Consider the following 19904-nt stretch of genomic DNA (forward strand, 5'->3'; position numbering starts at 1 on the left):
GAAATAGGTAGAGCTTACCGTCATGATTTTACTGCTAACGAAATCAATAAGACGCTGCCCACTGTAATTCGTGTTTTCATGGAGGCTGTGCGTTCCAGTTGCTCCTCGATGAGAATCCTCTCGTCCCCTGGCACTATTTTTATGTCGGGAGACAGGCAGTACATCATAAACTCGTTCCAGGGTATCTAAGACAGAAAATTTAAAGGAAACATTACAATTTATCCCAAAATTTCTTTATTACCCCATATTTTACAAAGATAATTCACAAAACGTTCCAAGGTCGATATCACCCCTTAATTTACGTTATCTTGACTTGATAAGAGACTTCGCACTATCTCTTTTATTTCGAAAAAATAAATCTGAAAACATTACTCCATTTTTCCGCCCAATCTAGACTCTTACTCAAATGAAATTCCAGAGTAATTCGAAACGTCCCGAATGGAGAAATAATAAAATAGTATTTTCGAAAATTTGGAAATATGTTACGTCCCATTCACTCCCAAACTCGTACGTGATCAAACTTTCTCCGGTGAATCGTCTGTTCGCTTTACAGCCTGTAGTGCATAGCAGAAATCATTCACTGGCACCCAGCGCCACGTATTTCGCCAAAATTCGTAGAAGAATCCGTTCAGAAGAACCGTTGTACAATTCACTAGTAAATGAAATGAAAAATTTAAAACAAAAGGAAAGATACCACTTGTTTAGAATGTAATCAGAATAAGTCTTTAGCATACAAAATACAACTCATTTTTATCGAAAAACATATGTTACATCTTTATCTAGAGTATAATGTTAACCCGCAGTAATTTGGAAGACCTCTGACAGGTTTGCCAGGAACATCATGGGGCGGTCTGGACGACTTGTCTTCAGATTCCAGCAAGAGGAAGACATACTCGGAGGAATATGAGGACGCCTAGCAAACATACTTTGACCTATTTTTTGACAATTGTGGAGTCCTAAGTTCGCATCAACTTAATGCCGGACCGGACCAAATGGGGAGCAACTTACTCCCTCTTTTTTGGTCCACGGACCCCTCGTTTAGGGCTTAGCACCCAAACTTTAAAAAAATATCAGACGATGACGGCTTTACGGTTTCTTACCAAGGCGGAGACAAATCGTCAGACGCTGCCTCACCTCTGCCCTGGGAGCAGCGTGACTGAAGTGGCTCGCAGATGGTAACGACGATGACGATTTGCCTCTGCCCTGGTAAGAAACCGTAAAGCCGTCATCGCCTAACATACTTTGACCTACTCACACGATTCAAAACGGGAATGAAGCATGGATCCATCAGGCACAATACAGACAGCAGTGATCTGTCAATAACCGGGTTCAATTGGAGCGATTGTCGAACCCGAGGTTTGATAGAGAGTACAGCGGGTGGTGCATGTTCAACCAATGTTCACGTCATTGATTCACCGCAACGAAGTGTTATCTGCGGTTGAAAAGCTCCAGTAGTCAAAGACGCATCTGCAAGGTGAGGCTGCGAGAGTGCTTAACACCTGGACGTAAGCAATGAGAATTATGCAGTAGCAAAAAGCACCTTGCAAAAGCGATTTGACAACAAGAGGGCAATGCCATGGAATTACCCGCATGAATTCCACAGACTGCCAGTGGCAAAAGAAGAGTGCGGTTCCTCCATCAAATGATGGATGTCACTGCAGAGTTCATTACCAACATGAACAGCATCGGTGTCAACATGGATCATTGGAACTTGTTGATCATCTACTCAACAAGCCAGAAATTAGACCAACAATCTCGACGATTGTGGATAAACATCGTTTACCCAATTTAAAGTCTTTTATGGAGGTCCTGACGGGTCGGTTCAGGATATTAGAAGCATTGCATATTTCTCGGAAACCAATTAAAGTTGAAGCACTAACAGTCCAACATACTCGGAAAAGAATACTATTTGGCACACCCCGAAAAATTCAAGGAAATTGATTCGCAGGAACGGAGAAACGTAGCGAAAAAGTAGAACTTATGCTAAAACTGTTTGAAAAAAGGACATGGCATCAATCGGTACCCAATGCACGGCAGGTGTCGTATATATACAAAGAAGCACCATTCTTTGCTACACAGTGATGGAACTACGAGCAACTCAAAAAAGTTGACATCCGACGCCGAGCCATTCGTCCCAAGGACCCCAATCATTGTTGGCAGAGGATGGAACCCAGCCTCAGCGAGTGAGGGTGGAAAACCTTTCAAGCGAGTGGATAACGCTTAGAGCTCTGATAGATTCCGGGTTGCAACAGAGTTTCATTACAGAGGCAGCTGCTCAGTTCAGATATGCGGTGTGGGAACTAAAGGCATTGTGGAGTTAACAATAAAAGCGAAGAGCAAGGACTCCATAATCAATGTCAAATTTGGATGAATTTTGCTTGGTCAGACTTCTTCGCAGACTACACAGCCACACATACATTCATTAATTGCCACGGAAGACATTACCATATTGATCAATTGGTTCAAAATTTTTGGGAAATCAATGAAGCAAGCCGCAATGGCCGGCGAGAAAGCAGACATTGTCCCACTTCCATTGAAGCAAGATACTGAGCCCGTGAAAACCGTCTGCAATTCCATTCAGGAGGCGCATATTCGGTCACATTGTAGAAGTACCAAAAGAAAATAGATGCTCGAGCCGTACTTATTATCTGCCACACTAGGTGCAAGGAAGATAGTACAACAACAAAATTGCGAAAATCACGAACCGTCTTCAATGCATCTAAGTTAAATCGCTCAACGACAAGTCATTGATCCACGAAAGTCCTGGGGGTTTAACGTGAGTACCTGCCGTTAAGGCTTAATCCCACGGTCCTCTTCGGACGCGGATTGATTTTGTGACCACAATCAGAGCCCCGCCATGCAAGCACAGCGGTCCTGGTTTATACTGAGTGCAGGCTCAGCATTCATACCAGTGGATGCGAGGCCTATCTAACACCTCTGCCGCAACTAAGGGGTACGGCGCCCGAGTTGTACAGCGCAACTCCACGCTTGAGCTCCGAGGAGCTCTGCCTGCGATGTAGGCATAACCACAACCACCATGAAACTCCCACTAGGGGGCCAACCGCAAATAACCGGGCCGAGAACACATCCTCCAGGAATTCTCCCGGAGCATATACTCTCAGAGGGCCATCCCGGTTCCTATGGTACCAGATAACCTCCGGTGAGGCTTCGTGGCAGAGCCACTTCAGATGAGTTCCTTGCAGACTCAGGTCTGATCACCCTCCTCGAGTACGTGGGGACGGAACTCCCCAACGGGTTAACTGGAGTCATTGGTCCAAGTATCCAGAACATTAACGTGCGGATACTGATGATGTGAAGAACATATCGGTACATGATGGCAGCTGATATAGATAGTATGTACCGCCAAATAATGGTACACCTCCAGGATCAAGATTTCCAGCTAATTTCGGAACCCCTTAAGCAGTTCAAATTAACCACAGGGACGTATGGTACTAACTTGGCAATCCCAACTCTCCATCAACTGGCAGACGACGAAAAACTGTACCATCCATGAAGCTTGTCGAGTTCTGAAGGAGGATTTCTAAGTGAATGATGTCCTGGTCGGCAGAAATTCCCTCAAGGAAGCGCAGGCACTTCAGCAGGACCTCATAAAAATGTTACTAAAAGGAGTTTGTAACTTGCGAAAATGGATAGCAAATCACAACAATCTGCTGGAATCCATTTCTGCCTCTGATCAGGAAACAAAGGTACCATTAAAAATCGATGAGGACAACCTCATCAATATATTAGGTTTACGATGGTATCCAGCAAAGGATTCTTCCTGTTCAAAGTCAAACTGTAAGAAATCACCGATAGTGTGCTAACAAAACGTTAGCTTCTTTCTGAGATCGCCAAGTTATTGAATTCAATGGGATGGTTGTAACCATACATCGTCGTAGTCAAAATATTGATCCAGCAATTGTGGCTACAACGAACGAATTGGGATGAACCAATAGAAAAGAAACTCATTGCGAACATTCCGGTCACAAATACAAGTTCTGCATGAGATTTCAATTCCAAGGTGGTTCCACTACGACAATTCAGCCCGTATACAAGTTCATGGATTTTGTAATGCGTCGGAAGCAGTTTATCCAGCAGTATTTACGTGCGTTTTAAAGAACCAAGAAGGATCTGCAAGTTTTTCTGTCAGAAATAGCTTTCGCCGAAATTATTTCTGCCGAGGATAAACCAACCACCAAAACCAAGGACTTCGTCACCGACCTGTGCAGCCTCTTCAGAGCTATTCGCCCGGTGCCAGCGTCTAGGCATCAAGACCACTATCTTTTTGTCTGCAAGGACTTGACCACCTGCGAATACGTTTTCCGCCGCATCGAGTGATAAAATGATTTGACGCCCGCACATTCGTCATAAACGTTAATGAGGACCTCCTGGCCGCCCCCAAGAGGAAAATAGCACCGTGCTGAGGGCTGAATGATCACAAGGATTAAGATGCCACCGTGAACGGTAAACTCTGGATACCAGGCAACCCCTAGTTCCAACTAGCCTTGCCTTAGTAAAAAGGGCCTCTGCCGAGATCGACTTGCTTTCCCCGAATAAAACTGACGATCCAACCCCGAGTGAAAAGGCGTCATTGTTGGTCGTTGGGAGGGAATAACTGTGGAACTGCCAACAATCTTGCCGCCAGCTTAGCGCTCTTGGCGCAAGCAAGTAAAATTTTTGCTTGCAATTCAATTCAATCCTAGCGGTCCTAAGAGTTAGTTGCGTACCCTTTCGCTATGGTTTCACGTTTTTCAGCACCGATCTCCAATATCTTTCGTTTTCGCGAAATTAGGGGTAACTAATCTAGGACAATTTCTCCTAGCCAGGGTCGAAAATCACAACCGATAACAGCTACGATGATGAAATCCGCGCACGGTTGTTGTCAGCCAACAGAGACTATTTCAGCTTACAAAAACTGCTCCGCTCAAAACGTCTCACCATAGGGTCAAAGCTCTTACTGTACAAGACTATGATCTTGCCAGTCCTCATGTATTCCTCGGAGACTTGGGTTCTTAGCAAGAAGAATTGCGAACTTTTGGCCGCGTTCGAGAGAAGAATCCTCAGAATAATTTTTGGCCCCCTACATGAGGATGGACGATTCCGTAGCCTACATAACGACGAAATCTATGAGCGATACCATGACCGTCCGGTTGTGGATAAAATCCGGCTCAATAGGTTATGGTGGGCGGATCACTTAATCCGTATGGATGAAGATGATCCCACCCGGAAAGTCTATAAGGGCAATATCTATGGTAGGAAAAGAAGACGAGGCAGACCCTGCCTAAGATGGAGCGATGGCGTGGGCCAGGACGCCAGACAGCTTTTAGGGATATCGAATTGGTGGACCTCGGCGCAAAACCGGGATGTCTGGAGTTCCTTATTAAGGCAGGCCTAAACCGGATACCGGTTGTTGCGCCGTTGATGATGATCCTTTACTACCTCCTTTCAAATCCCTACTTCCCATCCCAACATCAAGTTACACCCAAAACATTCACTTATTTTGAAATATTAATTGCCAAATTATTATTTTCAATTCTACTGTAAAAATTTTCGAATCTTCAAAACTGATCATTATCGTTTTCTATTTGCTGTTGTTTTCACCACGCAATGCATGGCTCGACCCTGATCATACTGTGCATTTCTTGCACTTGTCTCGCACAATTGCAACGAGTTTATGGTATATAAAGATTGCTGCGAAAACAGCTGATATTGCGTTGTATTTTCCTATATGTTCGCATGGTATTTGCTTTTTGTTGTATTTCAAGTTTCAGTGCCCCACGCATCAGTTAAATGTTAACTTGAGAAGGAGAATTGAGCGGAATTAAATGGACGTTTCAAGTAAGGTCGGAGCAGGCTGAAAAAAGATCGATGTCTTTCGTGCTCAACGTTCAGATTGGGTAATTGTGATAGCAAGGTTAATACCCCTAAACTTTGACCTATTTCCTAGGTTTTCACTAACTGCGGAAAGTGATTTTTATCATTCCCTTTCCCTCTAGGCGTCACGAGCTAGACATATTCATTACTTCCATTATTGTCGGGGTCCCACATAATTGGCTATTTTTTGCCTTCGTCCACAATCAGGATTACCCTGGGCCATACAAATTGAGGTTGCATCAAACCAGCGAGATAAAAACTGCATCTCAGGTGGGCAGGCTCTTAACGGGTGGCTATCACAATATCAAAGTTGTTAAACCGGTATTACGACCACGAGGTTCCTAAACATAAAAGTAAGTCATGAACCTCCCAATCAAGCAATGAGGCGCACTGACTGTTCCAATGTAGCGGCATGGTCGAGACAGCCATACGGGATCCCCAAGTCTGAAAGGGTGCAGCCTGGCTTCACATATAGAAGAACCTTAATCGATAGCTACCTCCAGCCCAAGATACCTCTCCAAGGGATGCCCTTCGAGTGGTTTTCGAAATTGCGGTCCATGGCGATCTGGTCCAACTCCCTAACTCTGTTTGGCAACAAAATCATTCCGCAAGCACGCTTCTATCAAAAATGTCTCCAATGTAAAGGTACTGTTTCGCTAGCGGTGCGCTTACTTTAGACGCCTCTTGCTTACTTGAGATGCCTCTTGCATTTCTGAAAAAGAATATTTGGCCGAAATTGCTTGCTACACACGATCCAAGGTGAACTTTATTCATTCATTACCCTGCAAACGGCTCGGTGGCACCAACTGCAGAGAACTTTGACTCGACTGGTAATTTGGTATAGTATCCTTTACTCTGGGGTCACCACACTCTACATTCACCTGAAAGCAGTTGCTCATTCCACTTTTCCTTCCGAGTCCTCGGCAATGTCGGTCGACAAATCTCAGCAGTTGCATGTACAAGGATTCAAACCGGCAGATACAACATTCGCAGCATCTACAGGCAGCGTCATCATTATCATACATCTGAGGAATATTCTAGATCTCGGATTTCTTACCAAGCAATTTGGTGAGCAAAGGCGACTCGATTTAGCTGGATTGACTAAAGCTACTACAGCTTCATTACAAATATTGGCCTCTCATTTTAACGACAAAAGACTTCATATAGACATCCTTAGCTTAAAAGTAAACTTTCCTTTGCTGATCGTCTGAAGGGCATTACACTGCACTCGCATCTTCGCCGACACTCATTTCCGCACCAAAAATGATATCTATGACACCCAGATCCCGTTCCTGATTGAGGTGCCAGACATGAGCAACACTTGGTAGGTAGCTTTACGTCAAATCCAGTACGTCTAGTGACTCTTGATTTCCAACCCCGATCTCCTGGCAAAATAAGTAAGCTTTATGCAATGATACGAGGCCCAAGTCCACACTACGTTATGCGATAGATGTTCCGTGTTGTCTTGAATACTTTGGAACCAACCTCGAACAACAGTGGTGGGAGTTTTTGATTCAGTTTCCTGCTAAAGATCGAGATTATCAGCAGAAATGTTTCCCATAAATTTGAAGACACCTAGGCATTACGATTTTTAGGACATCGTTTGACTTGAGCATCCAGGACATGCCCTTGGATATTAGAATTTGAGACCATCGTTTATAGGGTCATAGAGCGAAAATTCCATTTGTGTGCGGCCAGTTTGTCGTGCGGCTTGCAGAAATTACACAACAACAATTTTGTTCTAACCTCTTTTCCAGGCTCTCGGGAGCCACCACAACCACTGCTTATTAATCTGCAGCCTTCGGATCTACAGCTGGCTCCATCGGCCCGCCCCCAAGAGAAAAGTCACATAGTCACGCCCTTCACTGTTGGAGCAAGCAAGCATTGGTCCTGCGCGAGATATTTGCTTGCAATTCAATTCGATACTAGCAGTCCCAGGAGTTAGTCGCGTATCCTTGCTTGGGACGTTTTTAGTGCCGATCTCCAATGCCTTTCGTTTTTATGAAATTATTATGAACTTCTGATTCATCATCAAAGACACAACAACCGGTATCCAGTCTAGCCGTGCCTTAGTAAAGAACTCCAGACATACCAGTTTTGCAACACCGTCGCTCCATCTGAGGCAGAGTCTGCCACGTCTTCTTTTTCTGCCATAGATATTGCCCTTATAGACTTTCTGAGCGCCGGGGTGGCGCACCCCGCTACTTTGTGTCCACCATTTCGAAAGCAATGTTTGGCACGTTGCCAACTTATGATGTTTCTATCCTTCAAGTAATGAAGATTTTCAAATCTATTCTGAATATTTAAATTTTAATTCACTAATGAAGGCGATACAAAACAGAACAAAGATCGGTATTGCAATTAATGTGAACGCCGCCGCGGTTGGAAACAGAAGAGACCGGCTTATTTCCATGCGGTCCTTACTGTCCCAACCAACGGCATTTTTCCACCGCTAATTCTCCACTCCCTTGGTGCGTTCCAAAATGAGTGAGTGGAGAGTTCCGCGCCATCTATCCGTCCGCATTCGCAACATTCGAAATAAATTTCGAGTGCTGCAGATCCTGCCGTGCCACATCACTCCGCCCCCAGACGAAACCTAGGGGGTTTCGGCAACGGATCCCGGAACTTCGTTCCCCGTTAATCCACAAAGCGGACACGACGCTGCTTCGGGGCGCACACGGGTTTCAGCCCGGACAAAGAGACCGCCTTCTTGTGTCCACCGATCTCGAGCTGGAAGAAATGTTCTCCCCTCTCGAGAACGCGGTACGGGCCCTCATATGGAGGCTGCAGCGGCTTCCGGACGGCATCCGTCCTGATCAGCACGTGCGTGCATGTGTCCAGTTCCTTGGGCGAACAAGCAGGTATGGACGAGTGTCGAGTGGGTGGTGGCGCTTTGATGCGTCGGAGATTGTCCCTCAGCAGACGCACCAACCCCGACTCTGTGAGACCCGATCTCTTGTCGAAGACCGGATCGCTTGGGAGTCTTGGGTTCTCCCCGTATACCAGCTCCGCGGGGCTGGCAGCAAATTCCTCTCGGCGGGTTGTACGAAGGCCGAGTAGGACGAGAGGCAAGACTTGAGTCCAGGACGGGTCGTCGCGTGCCATAATGGCGGCTTTCAGCGTCCGGTGCCAACGTTCTATCATCCCATTAGATTGCGGGTGGTATGCAGTAGTCCGCTGGCGTTTAAAACCCAGGAGTTTGCCTAACTCCGAGAAAAGGGTGGATTCAAATTGCATTCCCTGGTCAGTGATGACCACTGCAGGGACGCCAAAGCGTGGTATCCACTCTCGGCAGAGGGCTTCGGCACAAGATTGCGCCGTAATGTCTTTCAGAGGTAATGCCTCAGGCCACCGCGTGAACCTGTCGATGATTGTGAGGCAATACTTGTAGCCCTGCGAGTCTCGCAAAGGCCCTATTATGTCGAGGTGTATCGTGTGGAAACGCTTGGTAGTGCGGGGGAATGAGCCCACTTCTTTCCTTACATGCCTGGAGACTTTACACTTTTGGCATACGATGCACTCTCTGGCCCAGGAATTGATATCCTTGTTCATGGAGGGCCAGAAGTATTTGCCGGTGACTAACCGGTTTGTTGTCCTGATGCCGGGGTGCGCCAAGTCGTGAACTGCGTGGAATACTTCCTTGTGAAATCTGGCCGGAATGTATGGCCGAGGTCCCTTTTCCGAGTCTTCGCAGCAGAGCGAGAGGTTTGAGCCGAAGATGGGCAACTCCCGAAATTTGTATTTGGGGTTGGACTTGAGGCTCTGAAGTGCTGCGTCATCCTCCTGCGCCTTGGCAATAGCCGAGAAATCGAGTGAGGCGGGGATGTTAACCTCGGAGACACGAGACAAAGCGTCAGCAACTATGTTGTCCTTGCCGGACACGTGCTGGATGTCTGACGTAAACTGGCTTATGAAGCTCAGGTGTCGAAGCTGACGAGGGGACGCTTTGTCGGGCTTTTGTTTCAAAGCATACGTGAGAGGCTTATGGTCCGTGAACACTGTGAACGGCCTGCCTTCTAGGGAGAAACGGAAGTATTTGATGGACAAGTACGCGGCGAGCAGTTTGCGATCGTAGGTACTGTAGTTCCGTTGAGCGGGATTCAACTGTTTCAAGAAGAAGCTCAACGGCTGCCAAACTTGATCCACCTTTTGGTGAAGGGCAGCACCTACTGCGATGTCAGAGGCATCAACAAAAACGGCTAGGGGTGCATCTTGCTGAGGAAATGCCAAAAGTGTAGCATCGGCCAGTTGCTGTCGGGATTTATTGAACGCGCGGACAGCCTCTTCAGACCACACAATCTCTCGTGTGTCTTTTGTTTTGGGGCCAGACAAGTACGCGTTCAAAACGGACTGGTGATGGGCGGCCTTGGGCAGGAAACGACGGTAAAAGTTTAGCATGCCCAAGAACCTCCTCAACTCCCTCACTGTTTTTGGACGCGGGAAGCTTGTGATTGCTTGCACCTTATCTGGGTCGGGCTGTATTCCTTCAGAGGAAATGGAGTGGCCGAGGAATCTCACCTGTTGTTGAAGGAATTTGCATTTCTCAACGTGTAGGACTAAACCAGCCTCAAGGAGACATTGAAAAATGCACTCGAGATGGGCTAAGTGCTCAGACTCAGTGGAAGAAGCGACCAAAACATCATCCAAATAGACGAAACAGAAATCGAGGTTTCGCAGGACTGAGTGAATGAACCTTTGAAAGGTTTGCGCCGCATTGCACAATCCGAAAGTCATTCGGGTGAACTCGAAGAGTCCAAAAGGTGCGCATATTGGCGTCTTTGAAATGTCTTCAGGAGCTACTGGGATTTGGTGGTATGCCTTGGCTAAGTTCAAGGTCGAAAATATGCGGCAATTCGCGAGGTGATGCGCAAAGTGGTGGATGAGTGGAATCGGATATCGGTCAGGAACAGTCTGTGAGTTTAGCCTTCTGTAATCCCCACAGGGACGCCATTCGCCATTTGGCTTAGGGACCATATGTAAAGGGGAAGACCAACAGCTGTTTGAGGGTCTGTAGATACCCTGTTAAACAAGTTGCTCAAATTCTTTCCGCGCGATAGACAGTTTCTGGGGTGGTAGAGGACGCACCTTCGAGAAAATCGGGGAACCAGTAGTATTTATGTGGTGCTGCACATTGTGCTTCACTGGTTTCGAGAGACTACACTCGGTAGTAATCTGGCTGAACTTTTGGAGGAGTGTCCGAACACGAGAGTCGGTGATGTCTTCCAAAAGAACGGAAAGGTTATTGTCAGCGTGAGATACTATTTGGCCCGACGAATTAAGGTTGGTTGTGGGGTCTATAAGGGACTTATTTTGCAAGTCCACCAGCAACCCATAGTGACACAAGAAGTCTGCGCCTAATATGGGGAAGCTGACATCCGCCAAGATGAAACGCCACGAAAACGTCCTACGCAAGCCAAGACTCACGTCCACTTGCCTGTACCCGTATGTACTGATGCGGGAGGAATTTGCTGCCGCCAGTTTGAGGGGTTGTGGATATAGTCGATGATGCCGGGGTACGGGAAGAACCGAAACCTCCGCACCCGTGTCGACGAGGTAGTTGCGCCTGCTGAGGGGGTCGAAAATAGTTAGGCGACGTGGCGCTGCGCTCTGGGTGGCCGTCGCCAAGACCCCCCGCGGACCTAGTTTTTTGCGGTAGGCGTGAATTTACAAGGTAGCGTACATCTTGTCGCTTTATCACCGAATCTCAGATGGTACCAGCAAATACCTTTGTCCGCAGGCTGTCTTGACGACCTGCTACCCGAACGCCCTTTTCGTGTGAGCGAGTGTGGCACTCGAACGCTGAGCGTCCAACGTCGCCCGCATCTCGGCCACGCTGGGCGTTAAAGCAGCTATCTCGCGCCTTAAGTCGCTCACCTCATCCGGCTGTGGTTGAACGGCCGCTATGGTTGGGCGAACGTACACCTCCTGTACCTGGTCGGCCGTCGCTGCCAGTTCCTCCAAGGAACCGGAAACGCAAGCTAGGATCGCCTGGGTGCCCCCCGGAAGCCGTCGCAGCCAGAGCGACTTGATCAGGTCGTCGCCAATCTTGCTCCCACCCAATTGCCTCATTTCGCGAAGCAATTGGCTGGGAGTTCGATCACCCAACGTTAAACCCGCCAGCAAGTGGTCTAATTTCGCCGACTCGCTTGCCGACAGGCGCCTGATCAACTCACTCTTGAGCTGCGTGTATGATGCCGACTTCACTACGTCCGACACCATAAGAATGGACTCTTCGTCCAGGCCGACCACCGCGTAGTTGAAGCGGGTCGCGTCCGATGTGATGCCGGATATTTGGAACTGCGCTTCCAAATGCACGAACCACAGCTCCGGGTTCCGCCTCCAAAACGGAGGAACGCGTACGGCGAGGGCGGTCACTTGCGGGTCCGATGGGCCTGCCGCGTCTTTGCTGTCAAACGACATTTTGTTTAACGAAAAGTACGAGTTTGTAATGCACACGCGGTGAGTTTATAATGAAACGCGGTGAATTTTGCTCCGACACGGCAGGCCGCACCCACAAATGCACGCACGAACAGAGAAATGACGACCGAAGCGGACGCTCTCCAGCGCAGACCGAAAACACCACCAAGGAAACGGAGAACCCGCGATGTGAAACACCTAACGCCGTCTCTTGCAGCGATTTTCAATTATTATTATCACAATTTTAACTTTTCATAATATAATTAACAATTAGTGCGAATATTGCAAAACTAATGATAACAATTAAATTTGAAGATTGCTTGCCAGTTGCTATCTTATTGGAATGAAGTTGATGGCCGTCTCCTTTCCTGCGAAACTCCTTGCGAGGGAAGCAATTATATATTTTTTTATCGGATATAACTAGTTGTCCTTGCGTGTGCTACTTTCAAGCCGAGCTGACTGGACCCGTAGACGGACGGAGATTTATGCGCCTTGGACGAAAATTGAAACGAAGAAAGTTTATGCGAAGTGCCTGCCTGTGCCCGTTGTAGAGTGCTGATGGGTTGCGATGCGGCGTTGTTTACGTCGTCGGCTCGTAGCACTGATGTTTTCGTAGCACTTCGATGGGATTTTGTATGCTTCCGTATTCACAAATTTTCCAACTTAATAAAACCACACAAAGGCAAAACCACGAGGATGACGATGGCGGAATCACCAGACTTGATGGCCTTGGGGTTCTGCTCGGCGGCGGCGCTGGTGCGAATTCGGGGTCACCACTTTGGCACGTTGCCAACTTATGATGTTTCTATCCTTCAAGTAATGAAGATTTTCAAATCTATTCTGAATATTTAAATTTTAATTCACTAATGAAGGCGATACAAAACAGAACAAAGATCGGTATTGCAATTAATGTGAACGCCGCCGCGGTTGGAAACAGAAGAGACCGGCTTATTTCCATGCGGTCCTTACTGTCCCAACCAACGGCATTTTTCCACCGCTAATTCTCCACTCCCTTGGTGCGTTCCAAAATGAGTGAGTGGAGAGTTCCGCGCCATCTATCCGTCCGCATCCGCAACATTCGAAATAAATTTCGAATGCTGCAGATCCTGCCGCGCCACAAATGTATTGATAGTCACTTGCCGAGAAATCTTCGAGAACCCCCCATCCGTCCACCAACGACACCAGTAATGCCGACGCGAAGGTTACGTCTGGAATGCTTCCCTCACAGCCTGGTCGCCGGAACGTTGGGGTGGATCCAATGTTTAGAACTACCAGTCCTGTTCTCGCCGCCATTTTGAGAATTCGTTTCCCTCTGGAGATAAACAATGGAAAGCGTTATCCCTGAACACCGAATCCAGACAAAGTCGTCCCCTCACCCTTGGATAAGAACCCTAAGAAGCCCCGAACCCATATGGCAGCGGTACCTGATATGTAAGGATCCCATGAAGCTGAGTCCTTGGTTCGGTACTGCTCACTGATAAGTGCTAAATCAGCTTTGGTCTCCGCAGCGAACTGCGCCAGCAACTCATGAGAGGTTGCACTCCGGTGCATATTGATTTGTAGGATGCGAATCATGTTGACCGCGTCCTAGCTCTTTCCAATTCTGCTCTGAAGAGTGGACACCGCCCCGAGCCCACAGTGTGCGCAACGTTCTTATTAGATGCGCATCGGATGCACCTTTCCTTTTCATTGCAGGTGTTCGCTTTATGACCTGACTGACCACATTGACGGCATGTTGCCCTTCTGTCAGGTCCCCGACAGGTTGCAGATGTGTGCCCGGATTCGTATCCTACACACTATCCAACCAATTTTTCCCACTGTTTGGAAGCTTCCTCGCGTATTGCTCTGCAACTTCCACCACAGCGAGTTTTTGGCCTCGGGAGTTCGCAGAGGTGATACCAATCCAGGCATTGTTACCTCCAAACATTCGCGTTTGATGACCTTTTGTACCTCGTTCTTTTCTGTGAGGCAGTCAAGGTCTCGGATTTCCAGAGAACACGCAGAAACAGGCTGGAAACCAAAGCTTTTTCTCCCAAAAGCCCCTTGACTGGTTCGCAGAACGCAACTCTATTGATTGTCCTTGGACCTAGTTCGACTGAGCTTCGGCTTAATAAATAGAGCTGGCGGTCTGGGTAGGTAGGTGGGTATCAGTGGCCGCTCCAAGGAGCCCAATTAGCGCTTTGGTGCGCCGTTTTGATGCCACAAACTCCTAAGACCGTGACTGTTGTTATAGGAACAGGGAAGCAGAGTCCAGCTGGCTCGGATCTTCAGAGCCAGCCCGTAGCATTCACGAAGGAAAGCAGCTCTCCGACCCTGCAGCTAGAAATCTCACTGAGGTCCCCAAAGAATGGTTTACCCAGTGTCCGCAGCCTGATTCGAGCCAGAGCTGGGCAATCGCAGAGAAAGTGCATGAGAGTTTCCCTTCCTTCTCCGCAGCTTCGGCAATGCGAGTTGTAGGGTAAGCCGAGCCTAACGGCATGGTCCCCTATGGGCCAGTGCCCCGTGCAGACCGCCGTAATCTTGAATGCATTTGCACGCGTCTGGCACAGGAGCTCTCGTGATCGCGCTATGTTATAAGCGGACCAAATTCTCCTTAATTTGGCACAGCTTGTAAGCCTTCGCCATCTCAGGTCCGCGGCTGCTAGGTAGTGCGAGTAGACGCGGCCCCCGACAGCCGCCAGCGGAACACCGACTGTATTCCCCGAGGGACTGCCAAGAGCAGAGCCTTGCCTGGCCAATCCGTCAGCCCGCTCATTCCCTTCTATGTTCCTATGCCCGGGAACCCAGAGGAGAGTTATCTTGAGCGTACCGCCCAGATGGTTGAGCGTGTCTCTGCACTGCCCCACCAACCGGGAAGATGTCGTCGTTGAGTACAAGGCATTGATGGCCGCTTGGCTGTCGGTCAGAATGGCTATGTTACGCTTGGGGCTCGAATCACGCTCCAGTCATCGACAGACTTCCAATATCGCCAGTACTTCCGCCTGGAATACACTGGTGAAACCTGGGAGACCATACGACTTGGACACACCGTGTGTATTCGAGAAAACCCCCGCGCCGACTCCATAGGCCATCTTTGATCCGTCCGTAAAGAATACCGTGTCATAGTCTTGCAACACGCCGCCGGTCTTCCACTTTGCCCTGGTTGGAAGGTCCACAGCAAAGTTTCTCGTGAAGTTCAGCTTGCGTGTGACATAGTCCGTGGGGGATGCCCAGATTTCTCGAGGTATTTCATCTAGAATGTTGCTGTGGCCGTAGGACTTTGCTGCCCAGCATCCGGACTCACGTAGTCTGACGGCACTGCACGCTGCAACATATTTGATGTGGAGGTCAAGGGGGAGGAGATGAAGGAGTACATTGAGAGCATCTGCCGGGCAAGACTGCAAAGCCCCCGTAGCACCTGCACACGCGGTTCTTTGAATCCTATTAAGCTTCGTTCTATTGTATTTCTTCTTCAAAGCCTGCCACCATACAATAGATCCGTACGTCAGGATCGGACGCACTACAGCGGTGTACAGAGCTGGCGGTCTAATCCTCTTTCGTCTCCCTACCTTTTCTTTTGATGCTCCATCCTTCGTTTTCGCCTTAATTTTAAGCTGAGGTTTTTCTGATGACGCGGCGTGTTTTTGTCTCTTGCCCCTCTTTGCCTTCTTCTTTTGAGCCCCGGAGAGTTTCTGAGTGAAGTTTCCTTCAAATTTCCCTTCCCCCTTTCGTTTTTTTCCACAGTTCGCTCTGCAATGGGCTGTCTGCGATCCGTTTGGTACTTAAAGTTTTCTCATCGGGAGGCGCGATTGTTTCTGCTTTTCGCGGATTTTCTCTTATTCCCCATGTCCACCTATAATATGAAATTCTGTCCAGAAGCTCCTCCAGCTCCATTAGCCAATTTTTCATCCCTTTTCTGATGTTTTTCTGGAGAAACATCGCAGATCGCATACGCTTCACAACTGCCGCGCATTTCCTAGTAAGTCTTTCCTCTTCAGCTTGCACCAGAGTAGTCGACAGCCCTCCCCCTCGGCTTAAATTCGAAATCATTTAGTTAATTTCGGCAGTTTCCACTGTGCCTCTTTCCGCAGTGCTATGCGTGGTACTGTCTGGGTTGCCGTCTCTGTTGCAGGTGCCACATCACTTTGCGGGTCCTCCCCTCCGTCTGCGAAACCCGATGTCTCGTCGGGTATTTCAGTTCTTGTTGCATCCTTCGCTGGGCACTGGGGCGAGCGGCGCATTTTCGTGCTGCATATAAAAGTAGCCAGCTCACTCTCCATTCCCATTATCTCCTCGTTTGATTTGTTTTTGTTCTTCATTTAAGTTTTTTACCAGCGCATCGTGTGCAAGGGAGCGGGCCGCAATGGTCAGGAATGAGTATACCCTCGGGGACAAAAGCACTACCTCAGTTCCCTGAAGCCTGACATACGATTAGCTGATCCCGGAACTCAAAGACAGAACAGCACTCGCTCGGGGCAACACGGTCTGCTAATACCAGTTCAATGCACACTACCCGCCAGGGGTTCCGAAGGGGCTAGCTCCTGATACAAGCCACAACTACCATTTTGGCAGAGCTAGGCTCACATCACCCCATCAAAGTCACAGTGTGTCCCGGCCTGTATCGGTCATTAGCAGTTCGCTCTTCACCAAGGAACTTTCTCGAGGCTACTACCTAGGACGCATGTAAAGGGGTCAGAACTACTTGCTCAGGCACCTTGGGGACTCCGCTCCACTCTCCGTATCGTAAGTGACCCGTTAAGGGTCACATAATATATACATATTTTACGTGCTACGTACTAATGGGGCGAATGCACACTCAAATATCTTTATGAAAGAAATACATAAAACCTTTCATACCTGAAGCGTCCAGCTTCGGCTTTCAAGACTTTTTTCATTATAAAAAGCGCCGAGAACCGAAAAAATTATCTACTGCTTCTGCGCAGATGGGACCCGCATATATCATATTATATTTTGACCATCTGCGGATCAACCACACCTACACGCAATCGCTCGCAGTTACCTGAAATGCAGTTTAGCTTCCCCAGGATTTCTAGAGACGCCCGCAATCCTCCTCTACTGTTCTGTGCTAAGTACCTTTTGGGCGATCCTATCGTCCGCCATCTTGGGAGAGTGACCTGCACTGCATGACGTAGCCAGCGTTACAATTGTCGCCCCTACTTAATATGCGACTTCTCCATTACCATTTCCGATCACGTCACGTACGCGCTGACCAAATTCATTTGTAATAGTCTCAGGTAGGGTAGGGTAGGTAGGTAGGTATCAGTGGCCGCTCCGAGGAGCCCAATTAGCGCTTTGGTGCGAACTTTTGATGCCACAAACTCCTAAGACCGTAACTGTTGTTATAAGGACAGGGAAACAGAGTCCAGCTGGCTCGGATCTTCAGAGCCAGCCCGTAGCATTCACGAAGGAAAGCAGCTCTCCGACCCTGCAGCTAGAAATCTCACTAAGGTCCCCAAAGAATGGTTTACCCAGTGTCCGCAGCCTGACTCGAGCCAGAGCCGGGCAATCGCAGAGAAAGTGCATGAGGGTTTCCCTTCCTTCTCCGCAGCTTCGGCAATGCGAGTTGTAGGGTAAGCCGAGCCTAGCGGCATGGTCCCCTATGGGCCAGTGCCCCGTGCAGACCGCCGTAATCTTGAATGCATTTGCACGCGTCTGGCACAGGAGCTCTCGTGATCGGGCTATGTTGTAAGCGGGCCAAATTCTCCTTGATTTGGCACAGCTTGTAAGCCTTCGCCATCTCAGGCCCGCGGCTGCTAGGCAGTGCGAGTAGACTCGGCCCCCGACAGCCGCCAGCGGAACACCGACTGTATTCCCCGAGGGACTGCCAAGAGCAGAGCCTTGCCTGGCCAATCCGTCAGCCCGCTCATTCCCCTCTATGTTCCTATGCCCGGGAACCCAGAGGAGAGTGATCTTGAGCGTGCCGCCCAGATGGTTGAGCGTGTCTCTGCACTGCCCCACCAACCGGGAAGATGTCGTCGTTGAGCACAAGGCCTTGATGGCCGCTTGGCTGTCGGTCAGGTAGACTGTCCATCTCGGGTTGTTCTTCCCATAATGGCAATATCGTAATTGGTTGGTCTTGAAAAGGATGGCGCCTCTCAGCATCACGGATCGCTTTTTCCAGGGCCAGATTGAACAGGACGCATGATAGGACATCCCCTTGTCTTAGACCGTTGTTGATATTGAATGGTCTCGAGAGTGATCCTGCTTCGTTTGTCTAGCCTCGCACATTGGCCAGGGTCAGCGTTGTCAGTCTCATCAATTTCATTGGGATACCGAATTCTCTCATAGCCTTGAAGTCGATGAAAAGATGGTGCAACTGGTGTCCATATTCAAACAGCTTTTCCATTACTTGCCGCAGAGAGAAAATCTGATCTGTTGCTAATTTGCCTGGAGTGAATGATCCTTGGTATGGGCCAATGGTGTTCTGGGCGTATAGGGCTATCCGGCCTAGCAAGATAGCCGCAAATATCTTATAGATGGTGCTCAGCAATGTGCTACCTCCTTTTCTTAACTTCCGAAAATGAAAGGACCCATTTTATAATAATAAAAAAATAATAATAATAATAATAAAAATTAAACACGAAACTTACAGCTCTCCAGAATCCGTTGCATCTCCAGCGGAGTAATGAACTTATTCCATTGATGAGTTCCCTGAGGAACTATCCTAAAAACATTTTCAGCCAAAATGATGCCCGTTACAAGCATAGGAATCGTCCTATTCGGGGTAGTGATGAAGATAGATCCACCGGGCTGTAAAACAGACAATTTTAATCCCAATATCATGACTAGCTGACCTCTGATCACCTTGAGTGTGTCCACCGCCGATGAAATAAACTTTGGAACATTCTCTACATGTTCCACAACTTCCGACAATACAACAGCATCGTAACGTTCTAAATTGTCCTTGGCGAAGTTCTCAATGGTGTCAGCCTTATACTGAATCCTGTTCAAGAGGTCTGGACTCTGCTGGCAAACGTGTCGTTCTGCCGCCCGAATTACGTCTTTTCCGGCATCAATTCCTGTAACGTTGGCATGCAGACGTGCCAAGTTCTCAGTGAGGAATCCACCACCACAGCCAACTTCTAGGATGTTGATACCTTCCAGAACTCGACTGGTTTCTATTTTATCCGCAGATACTTCTCGGGTTGCTAGTATTCCATCGCGGATGAATGGGACTCTGGAGGGTGGGAATTAGCACTTTGAATGGTACATTTTGGGTTTACATTTCTTACCGCAGAGTATTCAGAGAGTGCAAAGGCTTCATGAATCCATCCAGATCCCACCAATTTTGTGCCATTTTATTATAGTTCGCCACATCCTTGACGTCAACTGTAGAAGTATTGGCTGAGGTGGATGCATCCTTCGTGACTATATTGCGCGCTGAGATAATAGCGACCCTACAAATAAGATATCACGGTAAATAGTGCAGATCCACGTCTTCATTTCTACGCACCTCAAATTGCGCGACAACAAAGCGAACCGGCAAATTTTATGCGATAACATTTCCCTTTGGAATGTACTGAATCAATGTCTCCTACTTTGACGACTAGCAGATGATTTCAACCACCATTTTTCCGTTCAACTGAATTCAATTCAACTGTCAATTGCCACCA

General features: G+C 48.2%; 1 protein-coding gene across 1 annotated transcript; it reads right to left on the bottom strand.

Moving 5' to 3' along the window:
- Positions 1–217: 217 nt before the first annotated feature.
- On the bottom strand, positions 218–19903 carry LOC119654558 (ubiquinone biosynthesis O-methyltransferase, mitochondrial). Its single transcript, XM_038060006.1, has 5 exons — positions 19745–19903; positions 19524–19688; positions 19096–19468; positions 18882–19041; positions 218–652 (listed from the first exon to the last, which is right to left on the bottom strand). Exons 1-5 carry the CDS (start codon positions 19792–19794, stop codon positions 516–518), a joined length of 885 nt encoding a protein of 294 aa, XP_037915934.1. The 5' UTR covers positions 19795–19903; the 3' UTR covers positions 218–515.
- Between the last annotated feature and the right edge of the window lies 1 nt (position 19904).

This window comes from Hermetia illucens, chromosome 4, assembly GCF_905115235.1.
Source record: "Hermetia illucens chromosome 4, iHerIll2.2.curated.20191125, whole genome shotgun sequence".
NCBI lineage: Eukaryota > Metazoa > Arthropoda > Insecta > Diptera > Stratiomyidae > Hermetia > Hermetia illucens.